This window comes from Medicago sativa, chromosome 3, assembly GCF_051527215.1.
Source record: "Medicago sativa cultivar Bolivia chromosome 3, Bolivia_mono, whole genome shotgun sequence".
NCBI classification, from domain to species: domain Eukaryota; kingdom Viridiplantae; phylum Streptophyta; class Magnoliopsida; order Fabales; family Fabaceae; genus Medicago; species Medicago sativa.
Genome location: NC_140751.1, coordinates 84,002,283 through 84,027,794, shown reverse-complemented (window position 1 = coordinate 84,027,794; position 25,512 = coordinate 84,002,283). Strand labels below are relative to the sequence as shown.

The 25,512-nt window shown below is 32.2% G+C and overlaps 3 protein-coding genes across 3 annotated transcripts; 1 reads left to right on the top strand and 2 right to left on the bottom strand.

Annotated features, from left to right (window-relative positions):
- Positions 1–11,844: 11,844 nt before the first annotated feature.
- Positions 11,845–14,959, bottom strand: LOC146941114 (BTB/POZ domain-containing protein). Its single transcript, XM_085754903.1, has 4 exons — positions 14,755–14,959; positions 14,518–14,663; positions 13,106–13,221; positions 11,845–12,546 (listed from the first exon to the last, which is right to left on the bottom strand). The coding sequence occupies exons 1-4, from the start codon at positions 14,862–14,864 to the stop codon at positions 11,935–11,937; spliced, it is 984 nt and encodes a 327-aa protein (XP_085611029.1). The 5' UTR covers positions 14,865–14,959; the 3' UTR covers positions 11,845–11,934.
- Positions 14,960–16,307: 1,348 nt separating this feature from the next.
- Positions 16,308–18,481, top strand: LOC146941113 (Acyl-CoA N-acyltransferases (NAT) superfamily protein). The gene is made up of 2 exons (XM_085754904.1): positions 16,308–16,627; positions 18,205–18,481. Exons 1-2 carry the CDS (start codon positions 16,376–16,378, stop codon positions 18,274–18,276), a joined length of 324 nt encoding a protein of 107 aa, XP_085611030.1. The 5' UTR covers positions 16,308–16,375; the 3' UTR covers positions 18,277–18,481.
- Positions 18,482–19,535: 1,054 nt separating this feature from the next.
- FBP7 (F-box protein 7) lies at positions 19,536–24,721 on the bottom strand. The gene is made up of 11 exons (XM_085754902.1): positions 24,567–24,721; positions 24,006–24,092; positions 23,782–23,894; positions 23,227–23,343; positions 23,050–23,146; positions 22,673–22,746; positions 21,531–21,584; positions 21,343–21,444; positions 21,153–21,211; positions 20,105–20,315; positions 19,536–19,866 (listed from the first exon to the last, which is right to left on the bottom strand). Exons 1-11 carry the CDS (start codon positions 24,580–24,582, stop codon positions 19,807–19,809), a joined length of 990 nt encoding a protein of 329 aa, XP_085611028.1. The 5' UTR covers positions 24,583–24,721; the 3' UTR covers positions 19,536–19,806.
- Between the last annotated feature and the right edge of the window lie 791 nt (positions 24,722–25,512).

The following is a 25,512-nucleotide window of genomic DNA, read 5'->3' as shown; positions in this document are numbered from 1 at the left end:
AGCATGCTGCGCGCCCACTCTCTCTCACAGAGAGAGAACAATCATGTATGTATTTATGTCGCAAATGATGGAGCATTATATTGGGGATATTTTCGTGAACAAATTTTATCATACTTGTCATTCTCACATAAAAGATATATATATATATATATATATATATATATATATATATATATATATATATATATATATATATAAAAAGTGATATATTAACTCCAAGAGTAAGTTTAAATAGTTACTCCACATCTCCATCCTTCATTTCAACTCAATCAGTGGACTAGATTTTAGTCTTATTAATAATCATGTGACCTCATTTATTACTCTATATTCATATGGTTTGAATATTCTATGTGCAGATTTTGTTTTTGTTGCAAATTTGGTGAAACCATATATATTATTATAGAATATATGGTACAAATAAATTTAGTTTTTCTCGAAGGGATGATGAATCAAAAGATGATGATATCCTATGATTTCATAAGCTTCCACAAAGAGCTCTTTTGACAATTGCAAATATGACAAATATGCAAATATCAATCTCAAAAAATAAAAAATTAACTTTGTTCTAAACGTTTACCTTTTCTTTTAATTTTTAGCAAAAAGAAAAATCAAAGCACTACAACAATGTAGTACCATGACGAACAATTGTGATTGTTTTTACTGATAATTAATTGTGTTTATGAACATAAATATTAATTGAGTGAAGAAAAGGAAACAATAGATATGGTGAAAATGGAAATGGGGTTCTCTCCGGTGAGGCCTACGTTATCCCCTCATTATTTGGGGGTAATTACCCTCATGATATTAACCAATTAAATTGAACATTATATACTCTATTAAGTAAATTAAATATGGAAAGATTTTTTACATAAAATTTGTTATTTGCATTTTTACCCTCCAATAAAAATTTTAATGAGATATTTTATTTCCGCATTTCAATTGTTTAGACAAATTTTGTTCTTCTTTCTTCTTTACTGTTTTTCGTTTCAAAATTTTATTTTCTACATTTTTTGCACCATATCTTGTTTTTTTCAATCTTGGATCCAGAAAAAAAATTCCAAAACGTAATTTTTCTTTTCGGACATCAATTATACTTTTTTCTTTTGACAAAATTATATATTTATTTATTTTTTTAAAATTATATTTTTTTCTTAATTATATATTATCATATTCTTGTATCTATCAATATTAGTCTAAACATTAATTTATTTTATTTATAAGATGACTAAATGCTATTAACCTAAACAAATAATTTTTTGACAAGTTAAAAAAATGAAGACTCGTTTTAGTTCCTGAGAAAAATTACAAGACCTAATTTAGTCTGCTGAAAAATATATAATTCACTTTTATTTTTTTCAGAAATATAAAGAGAGACAACTTAGTCTCTACTTTTTTTTTTGTATCGATGAAAGAAAGATAAAGGAAAGAAAATAAGACACTAGCAATTTTTTTGAAAGATACTAGCAATTATTTAGTAGTATAGTACAAGAGAAAATTAAATAAAATCATGATAAGAAAGACATGTGTATTTATAAAATGGAATGAATATATTTAAACAAAAATTAGATATGATAAAAATAAAAAAATAATTATTTCATTACAATAAATATAAAATATATTCCTTAACAATTTTTAAAATATATCATCTAATTCGGGGAGAAGTCGAAACCTTTTCGATCAATGTGATACCCACGGTTTGACTGATCTCTATTTAAGTCTCATTGTACCTCATACATTCAAGAATAAATTTCAAATTATTGTCAAAAAATTAATAAGCCACATTTCGACTAATCACGGGTTAAGTGACATTATAGTTCATCGATATACAAAGTAAGGTAAAACCAACCGATAGAAAATAACTAACAACAGTTCGATCAAAAACGAGTTAAGTCACACAATAGTTAATCTCGATTCGAAGAAAGCTCAAACCTTTGTTAGAAAATAAACTAACCACAATTTGAGTAATCGCAAGTGAAGGCTCGCTATAGTTCATCCGATTCATAAAAAAGGTTTAACCTATGTTATAAAATGACACGACCATATTTTAATGAGTAAATTACATTCCCCTCCTTTGAAAGATGCTTGAATTACACTCAACTATGCTCTTATGTTAAAATATGCACCCCTCCTCTTGTGCCAAACATATTAGAAAACATTTCACATTTAAAATGTATTTTATGTTCTAAGCTATAAGATTAATAGCAAAGTATTTAAATTTAATCATCATTGACACTTAAATTACAAATAAATAAAAAAAAATTATTCTTAAATGGTGTTTTCAAATTTGTAGATATTGTAAAAATATTTATTTATGTTAAAATAGATTACGGTAAAGTGTGTATTTAATTATTAAGGGAGGAGTTGTAATTCAAGCATCCCACGGGGAGTATAAGTTTTATTTTTCAAAGGAGGGGAGTGTATATTTTAACTAAAAAGGAGAGAGGAGTGTAATTCAAACTTCTTTTAGAGGATGAGAGTGTAATTCGCTCTATTTTAATTGATCGCATGTTGAGTTTCAATTTGGGTTACTTGATGCGAGAAGAAAGATTGAACTTTTGTCAAAAAAATAAATCACAATTTAACCGATAAAAAATTAAGGTTCATTATAGTTTGTTTGATCTAGAAGAACGACTCATTATAGTTCATTCATCCGATAAAAAGTTAAGTCTCGGTGTAGTTATATCCAATTTGGTAGAAAGGTTGAACTTTTGTCGACGAATAAAAAAACCATTGTATGACTAATTAAAAGATATTATCGTTTCCTTAAAAAAAAAAGATATTATCGTTGTAGTGTTTGAGTAACCTATATCATTGTTTAAATTTTTATCATGATCTTGATATATATAACAAGACATTTCTTTAATAATTTTGTTTTGTTTCAAACTAATATAGTCCCTAGAATAATTAGTTCATTTAATTGAACATTAAGTACGACTTAATTGTGAGATTCCATTAATTATAAGAACATTAGTCAAGGTTTATTGTGAAATGGTATAACATTAAAGCGTAAAGATCATCGTGTGGGTAGACTGATGATCACATCTCGTGGATCATGATCTAATTTGACTTTTTCAAAACAAAACAAAAAACAAAAAATTAAACTTATTGAAAAGTTAAAATTTAAATTAAATTATGATACTAAAAGATAAGAAGTGATAACTAATTAAACATTAGTTAATTATTTGGATGCAAAGATAATTTGATGATTTTTATGCTAAATAGAAGAAAAAAAATTAGAAAAAAATCAGAGTAAAATAAAATTTACAAGGGAGCGACACATGTATATAAAAAAAATATAAATACTCCATTACTTTTTATTGAAAATATAAAAAAATATAAATGAACAAAAGCAACTAAAAGTATAACAAAATTTGTATATTTAACATTTTTTTGACGTTAAAAAACAATTTCGTTAACGAAAATACGGCAATAAATCAAATGCCAAGACTGCAGAAATACAAGGCGGAGTTTCTTCTACCCATATGCAATCTAAATTCTTAAGCGGCTTGGTTGGCTTCACGCCTAACATGCAAAAAATTTAAACTACGAAAACTATCCTTAAAACTAATACAATCTCGAATAATAGAGCCAACATAGTTGGGAGATTGTTGGTGAGCATTCAACGCTAAAACCACATCGAAGCACTCGATTACGCTATAAGATTCGAAAAGACATGTCTTTTGCAAATTTCAAACCCTTCCGCATAGCTAAAGCTTCGCAACCTCTCGAATCGGGTAATGAACATACTTGCCAACAACTAGCACCAACGACAACACCTTCATAATCTCTCACAACAACACCAATACCCCACTTATCACCCTCTATCGGACCCGCTGCGTCAACATTAAGCTTATAGAAACCATTAAAAGGAGGTGTCCAATGAACATCTGATATTGGCAAAATTGGGCCTCCAATTAGTGTCTCCACCAACACCTTACTAGCACTTTCTTAAAATTCACAATAGATCTTTGTGCCTTTTGAATAGTGGCAGCCACATCAACATCAGCCCCCTCAAAACATTTCTTATTTCTAGCACACCATATCTCATAACACAAAGCCGAACATGGACTATAATATCCTCATTGACATCAATAATATTTTCCTCTAACCACTTATGAAAAGGAACATACACTGGAATCATGCGAATTAAATACCACACCTAAAGAGGAAGCAAACCATATCTGCTTTGACCAATGACACTCCATAAAGAGGTGTGAAATTGTCTCATTATGTTCCCCACAGAGAACACACAATGGATCGCTACTTATTCCTCTTTTAAACAAATCATTTTTCTTGGTAGTTTTTCATGTAGAATCCTCCAAGAAAAGTGGATGTGTTTTGGAATACTTTTTATTTTCCATAATTTTTTCCACACTTGGTTATTATGGTCCTGCATTGAGCTATGTGAGTCATCTCGCTTCACGCCTTGCCTTTAAGAAATGGTATGAACTTTTCACAAAAAAAGTAACCGACCGTGAAGCACCCCACACAAATTCATCTTGATATTTAACATAATATACACAAGTTGTGATACAATTTTACTGTTTTAAACTTGGGTTAATGGTGCTTTACCCCCTGTAATATAGGTCATTTCAGGTTTACCCCATTTTGTAAAATATTTTTTTTTGATTTACCCCTTGTAAAAGTTTTTTTCCAGAATACCCCCTAATAGGTCATAAATAAAAACTCGTTTTTGTATGGTCTATTAGGGGGTATTATGAAAGAAAAAAAATTACAGGGGGGTAAATAAAAAAAAATATTTACAGGGGTAAACCCGGAAATGACCTATATTACAGGGGTAAAACACTATTAACCCTTTAAACTTCTTAATAAGTGCAAGTTTAACGCGTGCAAACTTGTACACGGAAAAAAAATTCATATAACAAAAGTTGAGTTCTATGATTTTAAAAATGTAGGTGTTTTAAAATATATTTTTTTAACAAAATGGTATTTAAAATTCATTAATTGCATAACGTTTAGACCGGTATCTTTTTTATTCTTATCAAAGAAAATAATTTTTAGACTAATATATTTATATCTTAGGAAAAAATAATGTTTACACATCATGTCAAAAAACTAATGTTTAAACTAGTATTGATAATATAAACACATGCACATATATATTCTTTTATGGGTACAAGGGAGTATATAATCTAGCTGTTGTAAAAGAAAATAACGTTTATCTTGTTCTTTTTAGATCCTTCTAGGGTAAAAAATAATGGATTTTGTGAGAAAAGAAGAACCAATATTAAAAAAAAAACTAAGACATAGCGTAAAAAAAATTCTAAAAAAAATGGTGTAAAAAAATTTGCGAGAAAAAAGAAAAATTGAAACAAAAACCAGCAAAGAAAAAGAAAAGAATAAAATATGTTTAAACAGTTGAAATGAGGTAACGAAAGATTTGATTAGATTTACTGAATTAAAACATAAAACACATTAATTGAATGTGGGGTGAGTATGTAAATAACAAAAATATATTCAAAATACTTAAAATGTAATTATATGTTTGACTTTCTTTAATGTAGTTCACATTGTTCATTTTAATTGGTCCACATCAGCAGCGGGTATTTACCCACAAATTTGCAAAGGGTAATCTAGAAAAACCGGTTCTTTCTAGGTTTTCTCTTCCAGATTTCTTCATTGAGGGGTGGTTTTGGGTCAATTTTTGAATCGAAATCACCCTCTTCATCTTTTTCTCTATATATCAATCTAAATAAGTGATTTTCACATAGATCTAGGTTTTTTCTTTGTGATTTCATCATCTAAGTGTGGTGGTTTGTTGTTCGTCGTCTTGTGCGGCGGCTGTTTGATTTTTCGTCTTCTTGCGGTGTTCATTTGATTCATACGGAAAGATCGATTATTCAATCAAAGGTTTGGGCGTCAACGTTGTAGATCCGGAGACCATGGATATTCCGGTCACTTTAACTTTATCGAGATATTTTTGTAGGCATTATGCCGTTATAAGCTATTAACTTGGATGTTGTGAATTTGTTCGCAGATTCATCCTTTACGTTTTTAGCGGTGTTGAATGATGTAATCTCTCGATTTGAATGAATGAAAATCATTTTATTTTTGTCAAAAGAAAAAAAGATATGGTGAAAATGGTCAAGAATGATAAGGTCACATGTTAATTGATGAGACTAAAATCTTGCCCATTAATTATACGGACGCAATGCCTGCTTTTTTATCAACAATTTTGGAGTATAATTGGCAAAGATGTGACTTCTTTTGCTTTGAAGATTCTCAATGGTGGTGGAAATCCGAGCAGCATTAATTATACATATATTTGTCTCATTCCAAAAAAGAAGAAGCCGAAGGTGCCAGGTGATTTTCGACCTATTTCTCTTTGCAATGTCATTTTTAAAATAATTACAAAAACAATTGCGAATAGGTTGAAATTGATTCTTCCGGATATCATTGGAAAATTCCAAAGTGCTTTTGTCTTAGGGACGTTTAATTACCGATAATGCCTTACTAACTTTTGAGTCTTTTCATTATATGAGAAAAAAAAAGGCAAGAAGGGGTGTGTGGCGTTAAAGCTAGATATGTCAAAACCATATGATCGTATCGAGTGGAATTTTTGATTGAGGTGCTTCGATCTATGGGTTTTTCTCGAAATGGCATAACTTGATTTTCAATTGTATTTCCACTTGTTTCTTTCTCTGTTTTGTTGAATGGTAGTCCTTGTCGGAAGTTTTATCCTCAACGAGGCCTCCGTCAAGGGAACCCTTTATCTCCTTACCTATTTATCTTATGTCTTGAGGTTTTTTGGGCTTTTAAATAAGGCACAAACGGACAAGGGTCTTCATGGAATTCAAATTGCTAGAGGAGCTCCAAAAATTAATCATTTAATTTTTGCGGATGGTAGCCTCATTTTCTCGTAGGGATTCTTTTCAAGATTCTCAAACCATTCTAGAAATTCTTAATACTTACCAATCGGTCAACTTATTAATTTGGACAAATGCGAAATCTCTTTTAGCCGAAATGTACCTAATGATCGTAAAATCTTATTCCAAGGTTGGATGCAAATTAAAGTTGTTGAGTGTCATTCAAAGTATCTAGGAATCGCTTTTGTTGGTAGGTCTAAGAAACGAGTTTTCAATTTTGTCCAAGATAGGGTGTGGAAGAAGGCTGAAAGGTTGGAAAGAAAAATTTCTATCAACTGTTGGGAGAGAAGTTTTAATCAAATCGGTAGTTCAAGCTATTCCTACGTATGTAATGAGCCGTTTTCTACTTTACGATGGGTTTATGTGAGCATATTGAAAGTATGATTAGTAAGTTACGGTGGGGTAGCAAACAAGGTGAGCGTAAAATTCATTGGATTAAATGGGAGACATTATGTAAGGAAAAAAAAGGTGGAATAGGTTTTCGAACATTTCATGAGTTTAACCTTGCAATGTTGTCTAAACAAGGCTGGCATATTATGCACAACGATGACTTATTGATCTCACAATGTACGAAAGCAAAGTATTTTCCTAGAAGCAATTTCTTGAAAGCTTCAACCGGTTACCGCCCGAGTTATACATGGAGAAGTATTTTGCGAGCACGAGTGGATGTTATTGAGAAAGGCTGGTCTTTGGAGAGTAGGAGACGGTCGTCTAATTAATGTATGGGAGGATAATTGGCTTCCTTATCAAAATGGGCACAATATTTGGTCCCCTAAACCTCCTAATTGTGATATTATGTTTGTCTCGGATCTCATTCATCATGATATTCGATGTTGGAATGCTCCTTTAATTAATGAAAATTTTCTCCCTTTTGAGGCTCAACAAATTCTTCAATTGTCAATTTCTTTCTCTCAATTGCAAGATGAATTTGTGTGGGGTGCTTCACGGTCGGCTATTTTTACGTGAAGAGTTCATACCATTTCTTAAAGGCAAGGCGTGAAGCAGTTGGCTCACATAGCTCAATGCGGGACAATAATCACCAAGTGTGGAAAAAATTATGGAAAATAAAAAGCATTCCAAGACACATCCACTTTTCTTGGAGGATTCTACATGAAAAACTACCGGTAAAAAATTATCTTTTTAAAAAAGGAATAAGTAGCGATCCATTGCGTGTTTTTTGTGGGGAACATAATGAGACAATTTCACACCTCTTTATGGAGTGTCATTGGTCAAAGCGGATATGGTTTGCTTCTTCTTTAGGTGTGGTATTTAATTCACATGATTACGGGTATGTTCATTTTCATAAGTGGTTGGAGGAAAATATTATTGATGTCGATGAGGATATTATAGTCCATGTTTTGGCCTTGTGTTATGAGATATGATGTGCTAGAAACAAGAAATGTTTTGAGGGTGATGTTGATGTGGTACACTTGCTTGTTCAAAAGGCACAAAGATCTATTGTGAATTTTAAGAGTGCTAGTACGGTGTTTGTGGAGACACAAAGTGGAGGTCCAATTTTGCCAATATCCGATGTTCATTGGACACCTCCTTTTAGTGGTTTCTATAAGTTTAATGTTGATGCGACAGGGTCCGATAGAGGGTGATAAGTGGGGTATTGGTGCTGTGGTGAGAGATAATGAAGGTGTTGTCGTTGGTGTTAGTTGCCGACAAGTCTTTTCATCACCGGATTCGAGAGGTTGCGAAGCTTTAGCTATGCGGAAGAGTTTGGAATTTGCAAAAAACATGTTTTTCGAGATCTTATAGCATAATCGGATGCTTCTAATGTGGTTTTAGCGTTGAATGCTCACCAACAATCTCCAAACTATGTTGGATCAATTATTCAAGATTGTATTAATTTTAAGGGTAGTTTTCGTAGTTTAAATTTTTCGCATGTTAGGCGTGAAGCCAACCAATGTGCTCATTATTTAGCAAAATATGCTCTTAAGAATTTAGATTGCATATGGATTGAAGAAACTCCGCCTTGTATTTGCGGTCTTGGCATTTGATTTATTGCCGTACTTTCATTAATGAAATTGTCTTTAACGTAAAAAAAAAGACTAAAATCTAGCCCATTAGATCAAAATGATATGAGAGGTGGAGATGTGGAATAACTCTTTAAACTTACTCTTTTAGTCAATATATCTCTCCTCGTATTTATATATAAATGTTAAATTAAATGATTAATTCTTTCAAAAAAATTAAATGATTAATTAATTTAAATATTATCGAAAAGTGCCTTTTTAATCTCCAAGTTTTACTGAAATACTTTGAAACGTAATCTGAAATATTTTGATATACAATTTAAAATATTTTTGTACGCAATCTAAACTATTTTGTTACTTGTTCTAAAATATTTTGGTACTAGACATAATATGTGAGATACTTGTTTTTAAAGTTTTTCACATATTCATTGTGAATTCCTCTATAAATAGAAAGGTCACATGGTTCATTCGACACACTTTGAAAAAAGCTTTTGAGTTATCAATCATTTTTCTATAAAATATTTTTGTACGCAATCTAAACTATTTTGTTACTTGATCTAAAATATTTTGGTACTAGACATAATATGTGAATGTGAGATACTTGTTTTTAAAGTTTCTCGAGAGATTAATTGTGAATTTCTCTATAAATAGAAAGGTCACATGGTTCATTCGACACACCGAAAAAAACTTTTGAGTTATCAATCATTTTTTTAAATTGTTCTTTTATTCATCTCCTTTTTACGGCCTTCGAAATTAAGAGTGCTCTTAAGACCATAAACCATTTGTAGATATAATGTGCCTTTGGGATTAAGAATAATCTTAAGAGCATAATCCCTTTGACATTTTATTCCCCTTCATAATAAAGAGTATTGTTAAGATCATAGTCCCTTTCGGAATAAAGAATATTATTAAGATCATAGTCACTTTTGAGGTATAATTTCTGTTCGAAATTAAGAATGTTAAGAGTACATTCTCCTTTGATTTTTGGAGAAGTTAGATGTTGGAATGGTGGTAGCACCATATTTAAGTGGTCGTAGTACTATATCGATATTTTGAAGATGTTAGAGGTTAGATATTTTGGAGATGTTAGAGGTTAGAATAGTGGTAACATCGTATTTGTGTGATCGTTCTATCATATTAGAGTGGTCACGGTACCACAATTGAGTTGTTTCAATATTAAATTTGAGTGCATATTAGAGGTGTAATTCTAGAACGGTTTTCTACATGACAATAGTAAATCGCAATACCGAATTGGGTTGTTTTATCTTGGATGTGGTCCAATTGACAGTCTACCTTGCACAATTTAGTTTAGTGTCGTAAAATGTTTTAAACATAGCGACTTAGTCGTGACTCAACCCAATAATCTCTTCGATGGTGTTCTAGGTACTTATTTCGAGGTATTTTCGAATTCCAAAACAAACTTTTCAAGGTACTTTCGAATTCCAAAACCAACATATTACTGATCAAAATCAATTATATACAATAAAAACATTACTCTCTCCGTTTCAAAATGAGTGACGTTTTAGCCAAAAAAATTTGTTTCAAAATGAATGTCACTTTCGGTTTCCAATGCAATAATAACTTTTTCTTTTCAATTGTACCCTTGAGTTAATATTATGTTACACTACTTCCAAAGTATTATTTTTTCTTTAATGAAAAACAAATCAATAGTTGATTAGAATAATTTGGTAAAATTGCTATAACATTTGACTATTTTATTTCATTCCTTAATATGTGTGTAATTGGCTAAAACAACACTCATTTTGAAACGGAGGGAGTAATAATCTCGGCACTTTAAACTCAAACTTCAACAAATTCTTGAAAGTTTGGAAAACATTGGCTAAATGTTAGACTTTTTTTATTTTATTTATTTTATTTTTTGCCAAATAAAGTCTAAGGTTAAAAATGTTTTTGGTCCTTATAAATATACCAACTTTTCATTTTAAAAATGTTATTTAAATGATTACCGAAGTGGCATATGTGTCTGGGCTTCACGGTTAAACATCTCCCATCCGCAAGAAGATTGCTTTTCGACATTCATAAGTTCATAATAACACATGAAAAATACCAAATTACCCATAGCGGTAGTTAACTACCGCCGAATTCATTTCTTCACGGCTTCATCGGTGAAAATGTCTTCTTGTGAAAACAACGGTAATCCGAGAAGAAAAAAAATTCTTCATGAAACCCATAAATTTCTACCCCCCCCCCCCCCTCCCCTTTTTTTTCCTTCATTCACTCACCCACATATATCCCTTATTATTTTTTACACCAGCCCCTTCAAATTGTTATTTTTTTTATCATACTAGCTTCAGGTGTAGTTCAAACTTCAAATACAAAATCATTCTAAAATTAATACATTAAAACAACACAGACCAAAACCCATTCTTCAAAAAGAGTTTGAGGATTTGAAGTTTCGGGAAATTGGTGAGAACGAAGCAATTGAGAGTCGGTTTTGGAGATGAAACGGGATTCGCGATTCATTGAGATAGCGATGATTCGATTTGTATGAAGTGATTGTGAAGAGGAACAAGCAAATGAGATTGAGGTAGAGGGATTGTGAAAAGTTTAGTTTGTGAGAGCAATTATGAAGTTCGATAGGTGCTACGGATCTGTGTGAAGTGTTTGATGGTGAAGTTCAATGCGTGACACATGAATGAGATAATTATGCACACGAGACATTTTCACGGTGAAGGCATTTGTGAAGAAATGAATTCGGCGGTAGTTAACTACATTGGGACCCGACGGTAGTTAACTACCGCTAGGGGCAATTTGGTATTTTACATGTGTTATTATAAATGTCCCGGCGGTAGTTAACTACCGCTAGGGGCAATTTGGTATTTTACATGTGTTATTATAAACTTAATGTCAGAAAAGCAATTTTCCATCCACAATTGGTTTGTTGAAAGAAAAGGTCAGTTCAGTCTTGATGTATTGAAATTGTTGACGTTGTAGATGGGAAAGTAAAAGCTGAGTAAGCGCAAATATACACATTGACATTGTCACATTGATATACCATTTACATGGTCCAAGGGCATAGTAATTTTCCCATACAATTAACTAAACTATTCTGGGTTGGAAATTGTAAGCATCACATGAAACATCTCCATAACTAGCTCCCTATCTGCGTGCTGAAAAAGGTTATTTATTTCATCAGTTTTAACATCATATATTTTACCAAATTCAAATAAGAATGTTAAACATCCTTTCTTTAACTTGTGTAACTGATAAAGCCAAGCCTCATTTAGCATCTCAAGAACATTGTCGGAGTTAATATCTTCAAGAAGGTTTTCCTCACATAAATCTTTCAGACCACCAATATCATACTTATTAGCTGCTCCAAGCAATGCAAGACAGTGTTTCCTGAAATCTACTTGTTTAATTGCTCCATACAAGTAACTTCGAAGAGCAGTGCAGGATTCAAGTGACATGTCTTCAATATGGATTGTTGACGACTCTTTTTCCTTCAGGTTGTGATGAAACATGCTTTGAAAAACAGGAGAACTGGCAGACAAAATTGCCTTGTGAGCTCTCAATGTACCATCGGCAGTGACAATGGTTAGGTCAGCATGTATAGCCTCATCGAGCATGCGGGAGAGGCAATGGAGAGTACTTCTTTGAGCTTCATTGCATTGCGAAGTTCCATCAGATGACCATATAGAACTAGGTTCACCACCCTGAGTTCAAAAGAATAGATCAATGCATAAGCAGAAAAAATATGATACCAGTGCAGAGGTTCAGTGTCAGTTCTGTATACAGGGAAGAGTCAAATCGACTACATTTGCAGCTATTCAAGAGATCATCCTCCGGAATAATTGCTATAATTTTGATATAAAAAAGGTACTTCATTTGATATTTAAAATAGTCTAAGTAGTGGATAATAGGAAGTTCACGGGATAGCACAAAACTGTAAATTTTTGCTACCCACGATTCCAATTGACAATATTTTGCACACAGCACACAAAAAAAATACCAACAACCCTTTTCTTTCATTTTTCCAGTTATAATGCATGCAAAACACACAATCCACAATACACAAGATAATCCAGTAAATTTTGTGGCACATCAATTAGCAGATACATAACATGCAAGTCCTGTGTATTGGTAATCAAACAGCTAAGATCGCTAAAAAGTTACACGGCGACTCAATCACTTTGTGCTGGGTTATTTTGTGTATTAAGCCACCTACATCAATATTGGTATTTGAGAAAACAAGTATAGGTATTAGAAACTCACATTCATATGGCATATCTTTAGGTCAAGAAATTCAACATCAATGATGAAGCGGCCCACGAAAGCAGTATCAATAGACCAGACAAAGTCATCTTGTGTCCTAAGCAGCCTTTCATAAACTGCATACAAGCAAACAAAAATGACCTGGATCAGCATTTCATTATATACTCTTAAAACTGCCATAGATAATTGCAATGGCAAATTCCTCATTTGCCAAATTGAGGATGCAATATGAAATTATCCGTATTTCCTCATAGCACATAAAGATGCAATGATCAAGGAAGACAGGGGGCACCAGGCATAGAATACCATTTCAAGCGGAATTTCCTAAGATCACTATAGTCGATCCGTCTAAGACATTGGATAGAGATCAAACGACACTTTAGTAATTAGGGAACTCAAAATATCAGCTATCTGATCTAGATTATCTGCCGAGTCAATTTCTATTAGAGACCTAATCAAGGTTATCAAATACACGTATTAATACGTAAAAACATACAAATTTACGTTAGATGGAAAAAAAAAACGAATCAATTCACTTGTATATTCGAAATCTGGTAAATTCGGTTTTGAAACCATTCTAATTTGGATAAATTCGATAATTTACTGTAAATTCGTATGTTTTTACGTTTTTACCCTAATTTCAAATCAAGTAAGCAAGTAAAGATAGTAGCATAAAATTGCAGTACAACTATACTATACTAGTGCTATACTTCTGATTAATTCTGCTTGCTTTATTCATCATCATGAGTGTACATATATAGCATAATCTCAACACTCAACAGTACTATTTGATATCTTGGGCACTCCATACGGGATTCCCTCTAACAGAATCGGGTGACAGGTGACTCACCCTAACAAACCGAGTACAATAGCTAGTAAGATATCTACAACCTTCTAGATATTCTCAATTCTTGCGGACATACCGCTTGCTCCTAGGCTGCACATAATCCTTAAGGTGTTTGAGTCTTGTAGTGTTCTCTTGACCCTAACTTGAGGAGTTGACTCTTCCATGTGTTATTTTCCTATAGCCCACATGGCTGATCCATATGGACCATAACAGAAACACTGCACTGCAATTATTCAACGAATGCGAAACGGAGTGAAACCGATCATCTTCAACAATACTCGGTAGCATTTGTGGTGGTTCGTAGGGCGGCGTGAAAGGCGTTCTAGTAGTAATTAGTTACTACTTTGTAAATCACTTAAATCATTTCAATAGAATATTACAATTCCATTAAATGTGTATGAAAATGCAGAGTTAGAAATTCATAATTCTGGAAACCATCTATATGAAAAAAAATTACCATACACAAACTTTACCGTTTTATCACATTAATACAAATAAAATGTCATGTAATGAAATCAGCAACAAAAACAAAAAACGAAAAAGTGTTGGTGCATATTTACTTTACCAGGAGAAACAATAAACTTGCGGGAAGAACCAGCGACGGAGACACGAAGAATGAAACGAGCAACGGGTGGGTGCTCCTTAGAAACTTTAGAAGGTTCTGGAAAAAGATGAATGGAGAAAAACCTATTCCTTACTATTGAAAAGTACCTGAAAAAAAAAACGAATTGAAAATTTCAAGTTTGATTCAAATACAGAGAGATAGAGAAAAATGAAATAAATGAATTGATACTGCGTATACCAGTTCCAGATTCCGAGCTTGAAAGGATCAGATTTTTTGTAAGAACAAGGACCGAAGTTTTCGATTTTCCATTGTGCTAATCTTGCAACAGTGTCAACCCTATCCGCCATGGTTGGAGAGATGGAGTGTGTGTGTCTTTCTAAACTCTGACTAAACAACCATTCTCGTCCAACCAAGAAAAGAAAGAGAAACGTGAACGCATTCTACTTGTCCTTTTTTTACTTCTCTTTTTATTTTATTTTTTGAAAAGAACTTCTTTTTAATGTGTAGATTTTTCATAAAAGAATTCTAATGTACATTTACAAAAAAATTGAAGTAGTATATCTAGGAAAATTATTATTTCGTTGTTTTTAAGCATTATATTGATTTTTTACATTTTGTCGTAAAAAATATTCAATATTAACTATTATGAGTAGTAAAATTTCAAGAAAAAATTGATTGGTTCAAGTGGTAAAGAACTTTGGTCCGTTGAGTATGTCGTCATGACTTTATTCCCGACTCATCATGTGTAAGAAATTTCATTTTGTTAAGACTTTTGCTAAATAATATTTAAATATAATCATTTTTGTAAATAAAAAAAAATTATTTAACCAATAATTTAAAGATCAAGTGTACCGACACATGTCCAATCAGCGAGTGTACTTAAAAAAAAAAAAAGTCCAATTAGCGAGTGCTATATAAATTGTCATTTTTAAGGATACTATAGAGGTGAGAAATATCTAGCACATTTTATTTGTCAACGAAAAAAATTACGACATTCCATTAAAATAAAGAGATACTTATTAAAAAAATTGGGTAAACAAGGGGTAGAGATCCTCTCTAGTTTTTAAGATGATGGATAAGTTAATTACTACGTCAATGATATAAAATATGCATTTTAAAATTTGGTGATATATGAAAAGTCTAAAAAAATTAATATAAAAAAAACACACACATTATAACCTTATAATTTGAGATTTTTTATTATTTTTTACCTCATTTTTTCACGCGGCATAAACTCTAGAAAGTGACCAAGAAGTTGATTTTTTTATGATTTTTATTAAGCACGTTTAGGACATTAAAATACGGCTTTTCATGTAAAATATAATTTTTCAACGAGTAACAAATTAGTTATGAATTTTCATTCCTAGTTATTATGATTTTTTTAGACAATTCATAATTAATTTGTTCCTCATTTAAAAACTTCAAAATTTCATGGTGGAGGTTCGTGCGAGGTTATAAACAAGCTAGTTAAATTAGCAAAATTTGACCCGCAAATATATGTTTACTAAAAACAAATTATAATTTTACCCGTAAATATATGTTTACTAAAAACAATTTATATATTATGCGTTGTTCACTGTCAACTGAAATTAATTTCACGAAGATACTAAAAACAAAATTATAATTTTACAATGTTTAGGTTAAAAAGTAAAAATAAATTAAAGCTTATTCAAAATACAATAAAACTTTTGCTTTTATTTGTATACATGTTTGGAAAAAAATAAACTCAAAATTCAATCTCTATTTTATTTGTTTTGTTTTTTGATGTTTTAAAAAATATATAATTAATCTCTCCCTTGTCAAAACATCATTACGGTTTTTATTTCACTGTCTTTGGTTTTTCGGTGAGTTGAGGAAAATGGCGAATATTGTTGGAAGTGGAAGTCCAATGATCGTGTGGAACGAAGGAACAAAGAGGTTTGAGACAGAAGACAAGAAAGCGTACTTGGAGTATGTCCTTAGAGACAACGGAAAAGTGTTGGATTTGGTACATACCTATGTTCCTCCTTCCAAGAGAGGTTTGGGTTTAGCTTCTCACCTCACTCTCGCTGCCTTTAATCACGCCACCTCTCACTCCTTATCTGTCATCCCCACCTGTTCTTACATCTCCGTGAGTTCATTTTCACACCCCTTCTTTTTTATTTTCTCGTCTAAATTTCGCTATTTACCGAAATGGATTTTTGTCAATTTAGGTTAGGAAGATTATATGAGATGACTTAGGTGGCATTTGGAATTTTGTTTTGATTTCATTTAGATATATTATTTAATTAGAATGATGTGAAATGTTTGTTTGGATGAAGAAACTGGAATGGGATGGAAAATAGTTGATGAAATGGAACCAAGTGGAATAAAATTATTTGAATAAAAAATAGAGAAAATGATTGATTTGTTTCATGTCTTTTTCTGCAAATTGGAGGGGAAGGAAAAATATGTATTGGATTTGGATGTGATGGAATGAAATTCATGCATGTTCATCTTGTTTTTAGTTACTATAGTCTATAGGCTCTCTATGGGGGATGTAACTTATTCGAGACGTGTCCTACACTAATTGTGAGTACTTCTGCCGGTAGGGATTCGAACTTTAGTTCATTGCATGAGAGATGAGAGTCTAGCCCTCTCCACTTGACCCATCCTCTGCCAGTCGTTTTCGTCCTATTTTAAACATATCAAACAATAGAATATTTATGATTGCATTTCATTTCGCTCTATTCTGTCACATACTAGCGGTCCAAACCTAAAATTGACAACTATTATTGCATTTTTTTTGCTAATAGACAGCTACTTTAGCATTTTGCTAATGTGAATGATACAATTTTCAGGCCGTCAAATATTAGAAACATACTCTATAACAGATAATCCAAGGAGTAGTGAGTAGTCACCCCCAATTTCATTTTCAAACTTGAATGAACAATTGTGATTTCTAGTATGTATATGTAAGCCGTAATAGAAGAATATCAATATGAGCTCATTACCCTGAGACCACAAGTTTAATTCTTGTAAAATAGATTTTTGAACTAAATTTGTGGTCTGTGAAGTGCTCATATCAGAAACTACAGTTTTGTAATGCCACATATCGCAACATAGTTGATTTGCTTAGATATCTTTAACACCTAGACTAGAGATAGTTCACCAGAGAGGCAGGGATTAAAGACAGCCTCCTGAAATATAACGGGAAATTTTTTCCCAACGTGTATAAAAGAATGTAGGATTGGCTTATTTGGATGTTACCTAGTATCTTAAGGTGAGCTGTGAAATTTAGATGATTATTATATCAAGCAACGATTGCAAAAGAAGCTTGAGTGTGTCTGGATTTTGCAAAATATTTACTTGAGAATGCAAAATTTAGGGGTAGAAATAAAATGCAATGCTTGAGCTGAAATAAAAGTACAATGGTTCTATTGCTCAGTTTTCTTGATTGTCGACTACTATCTCTGGGTGTTAACCACCTTTTATGCTTATCGATTACAAAGAACCTTAACTTACAAACATTTGTTATCAGCTAATCGATTTTGTAGTCCCTTTAAGCTTTTACTCACATAGTACAGTTCACAAATTTCCGACAAATCCCCATTTTAACTTTGTTATCAGCAACTTCATCATTTTTGCAGTTGACCTTCTTCGGGGATTTACTCAATGATAGAGTTTTTGTTTTACTTCTACTCATGTAATGATTTTTGTTGTTGACAGGAAACATTTCTTCCGAAGAACCCAACTTGGAATTCTGTGGTGTACAAAGAGAGTGGTCAATCTCACATCTAAACTTACTAACTTGGTGTGCTTCTAAACGCTTGTATGTTTTCATCAAAATGTAGCCGTGTGTGGTTAAGTGGCTTTGCTACTCAGAATAACTGTGCTTAGATTTATGGCACAGGATACCAAATTTGATTTTCTCTTTTATCAAAAGTGATCTTAATAACACAGTTACACAGTTGTTTGGTAATTGATTTCTGCCTTGAATCCTCAATTTATCGGGTAGAGATGGAAAATAGTTATTGTATGAGATTGAAAGTTTTACGGTAAGTTTATATCAAACTTATTTTTAGAATAAAAATATTTAAACATAAACCATTTTGCTTAAAGCTAAACTTTATAAAAACACAGATGTTTGGTAATTAGTTTTTGCCTTCAATTCTTAATTTTATTGGAAGTGATAAAATAGTTTTTCTATAAGAACGAATAATTTACAGTTAATTTTATATCAAACTTGTTTTTAGAGTGCAATATTTTGAATATAAACTATTTCACTTTAACTGAATTTTGACCAAAATATTATCACAAAATCAAGTTCATTAGAAATTACATGTGGAATGTTCTTAGATTTGGATTCTCTCATGTTGAAATTCAATATGAGAGGGTTATGTAGGAGATCTTATCTTTCATCATTAAAGTGCAGTTACATATTTTATAAATTATAAGTTGTAACACCTAATGGATTTTAGTAGTAACTAAGGCACATAATCCCCTCATATTATACGAATACAGCATTTTCAAGCATACACGGAATACTTTGTTTTTGAGTTAGTGGCACACAATGATGCATACGAAGCTTTGGCCGGAAACTTAATGACTTGCTTATCTATTTTTCTTAAAAAATTAGTAATGATCAAAATATAACTATGCTTTTCTGAAGAAAATAATCCTTAAAATATACATGCCAATTGCATTTTGGACAATTCAGGTGAAGAACTCCAACATGCAAATTGGCATGTACATTTTAAGAAAAGTTACAAGAAAAGTTTTGTCCTTGCCAAGTTTTGTCCTTGCTTTTTAGAAAAGTTACAAGAACCCAAGGTTGACATGAAACAAGACAAATTATTCTTGGCAGTTCAGGATTGCTAATAAGTAATGCATGAAAATAGACGAAATGGTGCATCATCTGATCTTTATATATTCCGGAGACACAAGAATAGTTTTAGTCTTCTGGACATTAAAGCTGCTTATTTATAGTCTAAACTTTTTCAAATTCCAAAAATAAAGGATATATGATTCAAAATACAACTTGACAGTTAAACACATGATTTGTATGGAACAAATTACAAATTTCAAAATACAACTTGACTGTTAAACACATGATTTGTACGCAACAAATTACAAATACAATTCTTCCCTTATGTACAAACCGTTTTTATAGTTACATAGGAGCACAAAGCGGAACAAAAGATAAATTCGGTAACATGAACGAGAATCGATCATGTACTTTTTCCACACATGCAAGTACGCAAATTATTATTATAAATATTGAAAGTTATGAGGTATTTACAATTGAACCAGGTATTTCAGGGGCAGCATTCAACCAGGAACATAATAATCCATTTTCTCCACGGGCAAATTCAAAAGAGATGTCTCCACCTATACAAAAAGGCAAAAATGTAAGGGGTAATATTTAGTACTAATGCATGCTCTTTTCTGAACATTTTTTTGATAACATTTGCACAAATAACGTACTTGATTGCCTCAAATAGAAAAATACTATAGCATAACATAAAGTAGAGTACAAAATCTAAAACAAATTGAGACAATATTTAGGCAAACAAAAACTGAGATTTAATGCTCATTTAGAAAGCTAATGAGTAAGATAAAACTGTACCTCCTCAAATGGAACAAAGACAAAGGGAGTCATGCCCCTCTTATGTGAGACTGCTGGCACATCGGGGTTGTGTGTTTCATCATCCTGCCATCCTTCAACGACTCCAAGAATGTCCTCTTCAGATGTACTTGCCTCATTAGTGTCCACACCACTAGTGACAAGTGAGATCAAATCCATCCTATTGTTAGCCCCTGTAGTTGTTCCTCTTAACCTATACCACATGGAGATATATATAAGCATAGTGCAAAAGGAAAGTCCAACTCTTTTTTGACACGTTTGTGATTCTCTGGTCTAATATTTGGCACCACTTGTGCTAAATATTAGTTTCTGTATTTTTTTAGCTTACAGAAAAGGTTTAGTTTCAAAGAGTAAATATAACAGACAAAGATGCAAAATCCAATAAACTGCATACTTTCCTTGTTCAAATTCTACCTACATTCAGAGGCTAATAAACTCTTATGTTTGTTCGATTATGCATTCCATTCTTAAGTACACAACTGTTCAAATTCACGCAATCAAAACTTTTTCACGGCTATGCAAAAGCCAGTGTAAGTGATGTAAGATAGAGAAGGGTCGATCACAATTACATTTTGGAATATGATGATTCCATTCTAACTTATATTAAGTGATTTTGTAGACTTGTTAAGGTGGTTGTGATATAACATAGCCCTGGTAGATGAGGATTAATGAATTTACATGTGATATTATTTGGATTATCAATACATTTGCTGAATGAATACATAAATAGTTCTGTTGCATGAATATAAAATGCAAAAGCAAATGTATTGATGTTTTCCAATTAATGAATGCCAACCAACAAAATGGTAATTGTTCCTGTTAAAGCATTAGAAGAAGCCTCACTAATAATACATAATTCTCGATCTATAAACGATATTTAAATGAATTTTGATCTATTCTCTTAGCAGAGGACATACTGGCACATCAAATCCAACCTAACCAGATAGGGAATACAAAGTTTCTTTTCTGGTGCTTGATGTTAACTTAACCTTTTAACAGGATATGCTATCAAGGAAAATTTGTCCATTACCTCATGCGTATCCTCAAAACAGTAGGTCGCATGCCTGGATACAGGACAGCAGCTTCAACCTGCAATGATGATATCAATAGCAAATGCCTCAAGATCCGTATATAGATTTAAATAATGCCCAATATTTTTTCTAGAAAGAAATGCCTAGTAGATATACAAATAATGAAGATTAAAGAGAAAAAGAACATACCTTGTCATCTGTCAATGTGTAGTGTCCACCAAAGACAGAGTCTGTTTTGGCTGATCGAAAGTTCATGCTCTTCACCACATCTTTGATCTTTTGAGAAGAATTCTGTACAAACAATCAAGTTCTCATACAATCACATACAGGAAAAACATATATTTTTAAAATGAACTCAAACTGCACCAAATTATAACCTTGTAAAGAAACTTCCCAGATGGAAAAAATCTCAGGTACCGGTAATAACAGACCTGCAGAATATGGGGGGAAATTATATATGTAAAGAAAATATGTGAAAAAAATGAAATACTTCACAAGATTTACTCATGGTTTGCTGTTACTATGTCATTATTCATATGCTTAAAGATTGGAGAAATGTGTAAAATCACATTCATATATAATTTTAAATAGGTTCAAAGAAACCTCCTAAATGCAATGCTTAGATGAAAAAAAAAATATTTATTTCTCCTTGTAAATTTATGTTTACCGATGGCAAAGAGGAACCAGATAGCATATGGTATATCCACTATCCGGATCAACCAACACCACACACAAGGAATAGATGAGTAAAACACACCTTCTGATGAAGGTGCTGGCTGGAAAACCAATTTTTACATGGAATTCCTCCATCTATGAGGATGAAAAACACAAGACAAACTACAAAAGCATTCCGCTATATCAAGGACAATACAATATACTTACCAGTGCCCCTCAACAATTATAATGGTTAACAAGGAGAAGCCCTCTATTCAAATACTACAATTCTCTGTGACTGACTAATTAAGCAGGGAGCACAAGAGATCAAGTCCAAAATTCTTTGACATGCCCAAACACTCTTGGGTGTTACACACTTTATAGAGGTTTCGACAAAACTTATTTTCCTATACTCTGCAGGGAAGAGCAAATCAATTGATTCGCATTCTTCCATTTCTCTAGAGTTTCATGGAATTCATGTCACAAGTTCATACCTTAAATTCATTTTCAGCATGATTTTCTGAGTTCAGATCCTTTTAATTCATGAGGTTTTCATTCAAGTGTGTTACTTTCTTCTTAGTGCCCTAGTGTTTGCATGAAAACAATTTTAAAGCCTTTTTTTTTAGGTAAACAATTTCATATCATCTAATATCTTAAATTGCCTCATAAAACTAGTTTCTGATCTTAGTAGAGACTGTCTCTTAATACATCTTATTTCTAAGATATTAAATTGATAAATAGTGGAGATTGAGCTAGTTAATCACGCGCTGCCGAATGCAGATCTAACAATGAACAAAGACTAACAGAATTTAAAAAAGGATATCTATTTCGTAGTAGGATAGCACATGTAGATATGAATGCATACCACGTGAACTGGATTAGTGATTTTCCACTCTGCAACTCCAACCCGGATGTAGGTATTTCTACTTGCATAAAGACCTATGATGCAGGACCATAATAAGACTAATTGGCATAGACAAAATAGTAGAACAGAAAAGGAAGAGTAAAATCATGTAAATATCTTGTAAGCATGATATTGCAGCCACTTTCAGAATATTATTTTTAGTCTTGTGCAGTGGAGAGGGATGATCATATAACCTAGAAGAGAATCACACCTTTAAATACGATAAATTTCCATACAGCATTTGTTTCAACTAGAATAAAAAACTTAACCATCACGGGTCACCAATCAATATGAGGGGCAAGAAATAAGGTTATGAAATAAGAGATAGCTGTGCTTACCGTCAAATCGCAACCTTGGCCGTAAGAGCCACATTTTCCGCCATGAGCCATCGTATTTTGATTGAAGTATCTTATAGTTTTCAACCGCTCCAGAGAGCTTCATAAAAAAGCCCCATAATCAGAAATTAGACTTGCAAGCTATAAAATTTCTATATTCAAATCCTCCATTGACCTTACCTGCCAACCCTTCAAGCATGCATTGCGCCAAAATACAGGGTTACGAATTGTATACCGCCATTTTCGACACACACAAGAGGCTTTTCCCATGTCATATGGAGTCATTCGAGCAAATACCTGCAAAATGTATTCAATAAATTTCTCTCTGAGACATTGCTCTTGTATTCAATAATGAATTTTTAACCATAAACTTTCCTGATTCTTATTTTAAGAACAGTTTCTTTTCTCAAATCCGTTAGAACCAACGGTGATGCACCAAATACTGTCAATAAGTTGTGCAAGAGAGAGACAGAGATGATTTTTTAATTTAATATTGTAAAAATGATGCCTTCTTTTAAGTTTCAAGTGTACGAAGGGATTTGTTAATGTCTTCTAACGTTGTTTCATAAAAATGACCAAACATACCCACATCAAATATCGTACATGAGCTATCTGAAGTAGGAGCATGCAGCGCAAACAAACTAACTACTCCCGCACATTGTAACTAGTCCCACACCATATCAAAAAAGTCATGACCAAATAGTGTAGTTACATACATCATGTGAAATATAATACCTCAAAGAGCAGCTCATCTGGTAAGCAACGATGTAAAAGAGAAGAATCAACATGAGGCTTTCTACTTGCACTTCCAAAAGGCGCGACAGGTCTCACATTAACCCCATAAAGATCTTTAACCAAAACACATAAAAACAATAAGAAGTGAATCTGAGCAAACATCTTAGACTGAGCAAAAACTACAACACAATAATAAATAAACATGGTAGCAGCGTTGTACATACCAAGCCATGGCCTCCTTGTAACAAAGTAGTTAACAGTCTTCAACCTCAAAACCGATTCCAACTCAGAAGGGACCGTTAAAGCAAAATCTACAAACAATAAAACGAAGACACACTTCGACATCAAACAGGTAATCCATCTGATTTAAAATTATTATTAATTAAGATGACACGGATCATCATTTTACAACCGTCTAGGAGAGAATTTGAACTATGTCACAAGGTCGTACTCTTAACAATGAGCTGAAAGCCTATGGACATAATCTTTCCAATTTCATTTATGTAATATGCTCAAAGTTAATTACACTTCACAGAAAAATATAATTAACAACATGAAATGACCTCAAATGAATATTCAGCTGAAAGCACCGGTCTCAAAATTATTAATTTACCCAACAAATTTAAAACCCATGTTAAAATTGTTGAAAATTGAAATAATAGACACTAAAAACCAAAGATTTTAAAGATTTGAATAACAATTAGCGCAATAATAGATGGCAAATTGAAAATCTAAAACAATGAAGAAGGTGCGGATCGAAGTGGTGAGAGGAAATTGAAATATACCTGAACCTGACGCCATGAGTGAAAGGAAATTGAGGTGAAAGGCATGAAATGATTCAGAATCACGGTATCTATTGAAAATTGAAAAATAGAACTGACTTCGTCAAAACGGCGACGTATCAACGTAAGACACCAGAGGTTTGGTTTCGCGGAATTATAAAATCTGACATGCACATGCCACACGGTTGTAATCCGAAAACTTTGGGTACCGTACTACAGTAAAAATAAAAGACTAAGTTCGCTAATTACGTCCAGATACATTACATTAATAGATGAATAACCTTCACAAACTATATTTTTTTTATTTTATTTTTTACAAATATTTCCTCCGTCCATATATCTAAGCACCTTTTCCATTTTTTCATTTTTATGTTTCTTAAAAAAATTTGTCATTGCAATTAACCAAATTGTATTTTGTTTGTTTGTGTACTAAATTTGATTTTTTATATTTCAAGACAAATTCCTAGTATTAAATAGGGGTATGTTTAAAAAAATAATAAATGCATCTAGTAATTTGAAAAAGATTTACATTTATGAACAAATTATTAACGAGAATGATATTTTGACAACCGATTTTCAATGACTTTTGCGACAACTCTCTTTCATACTCTCATTATACCTTTATTCTCTCTCTTCCTTATTCTCTTTCTATTGTTATTGTCCAATAAGAATGGAGGAAAAATGTTGTCCCTAAAAAGTTGTTGAAAATTGGATGTCAAAATATCATTCCTCATTATTAACTTACATCTACTTTATTGGTGGCATTAAGGAAGACTTCCCCATGAAGCTACAGTTTGTGTTACAACCATATGATATTTTTTTTAATTCAATGGCCCAGATGTTACTTGCTGCCTCTTAATTATCAACCTTTTGAAATTGAACATAAAACAAAAATAAAAACTCCGCTTAATGTTAAATTAATCAGTCTTTGCTTCTTCCAGCTAACTTG

Bases quoted from the DNA above. Each gene is read 5' to 3' on its own strand.
- LOC146941113 (XM_085754904.1), top strand. From the start codon at position 16,376: ATGGCGAATATTGTTGGAAGTGGAAGTCCAATGATCGTGTGGAACGAA. The intron at 16,628-18,204 runs GTGAGTTCATTT...TGTTGTTGACAG, and splicing joins CCACCTGTTCTTACATCTCC to GAAACATTTCTTCCGAAGAA.
- FBP7 (XM_085754902.1), bottom strand. The intron at 23,895-24,005 runs GTATGTACAACG...TTTTGGTTAAAG, and splicing joins TACAAGGAGGCCATGGCTTG to ATCTTTATGGGGTTAATGTG. The intron at 23,344-23,781 runs GTATTATATTTC...TACATTTTGCAG, and splicing joins CAGATGAGCTGCTCTTTGAG to GTATTTGCTCGAATGACTCC.
- LOC146941114 (XM_085754903.1), bottom strand. From the start codon at position 14,864: ATGGCGGATAGGGTTGACACTGTTGCAAGATTAGCACAATGGAAAATC. The intron at 14,664-14,754 runs GTATACGCAGTA...TTTTTTTTTCAG, and splicing joins AAGCTCGGAATCTGGAACTG to GTACTTTTCAATAGTAAGGA. The intron at 13,222-14,517 runs GTAAAGTAAATA...GCTTGTATGCAG, and splicing joins CAAGTTTATTGTTTCTCCTG to TTTATGAAAGGCTGCTTAGG.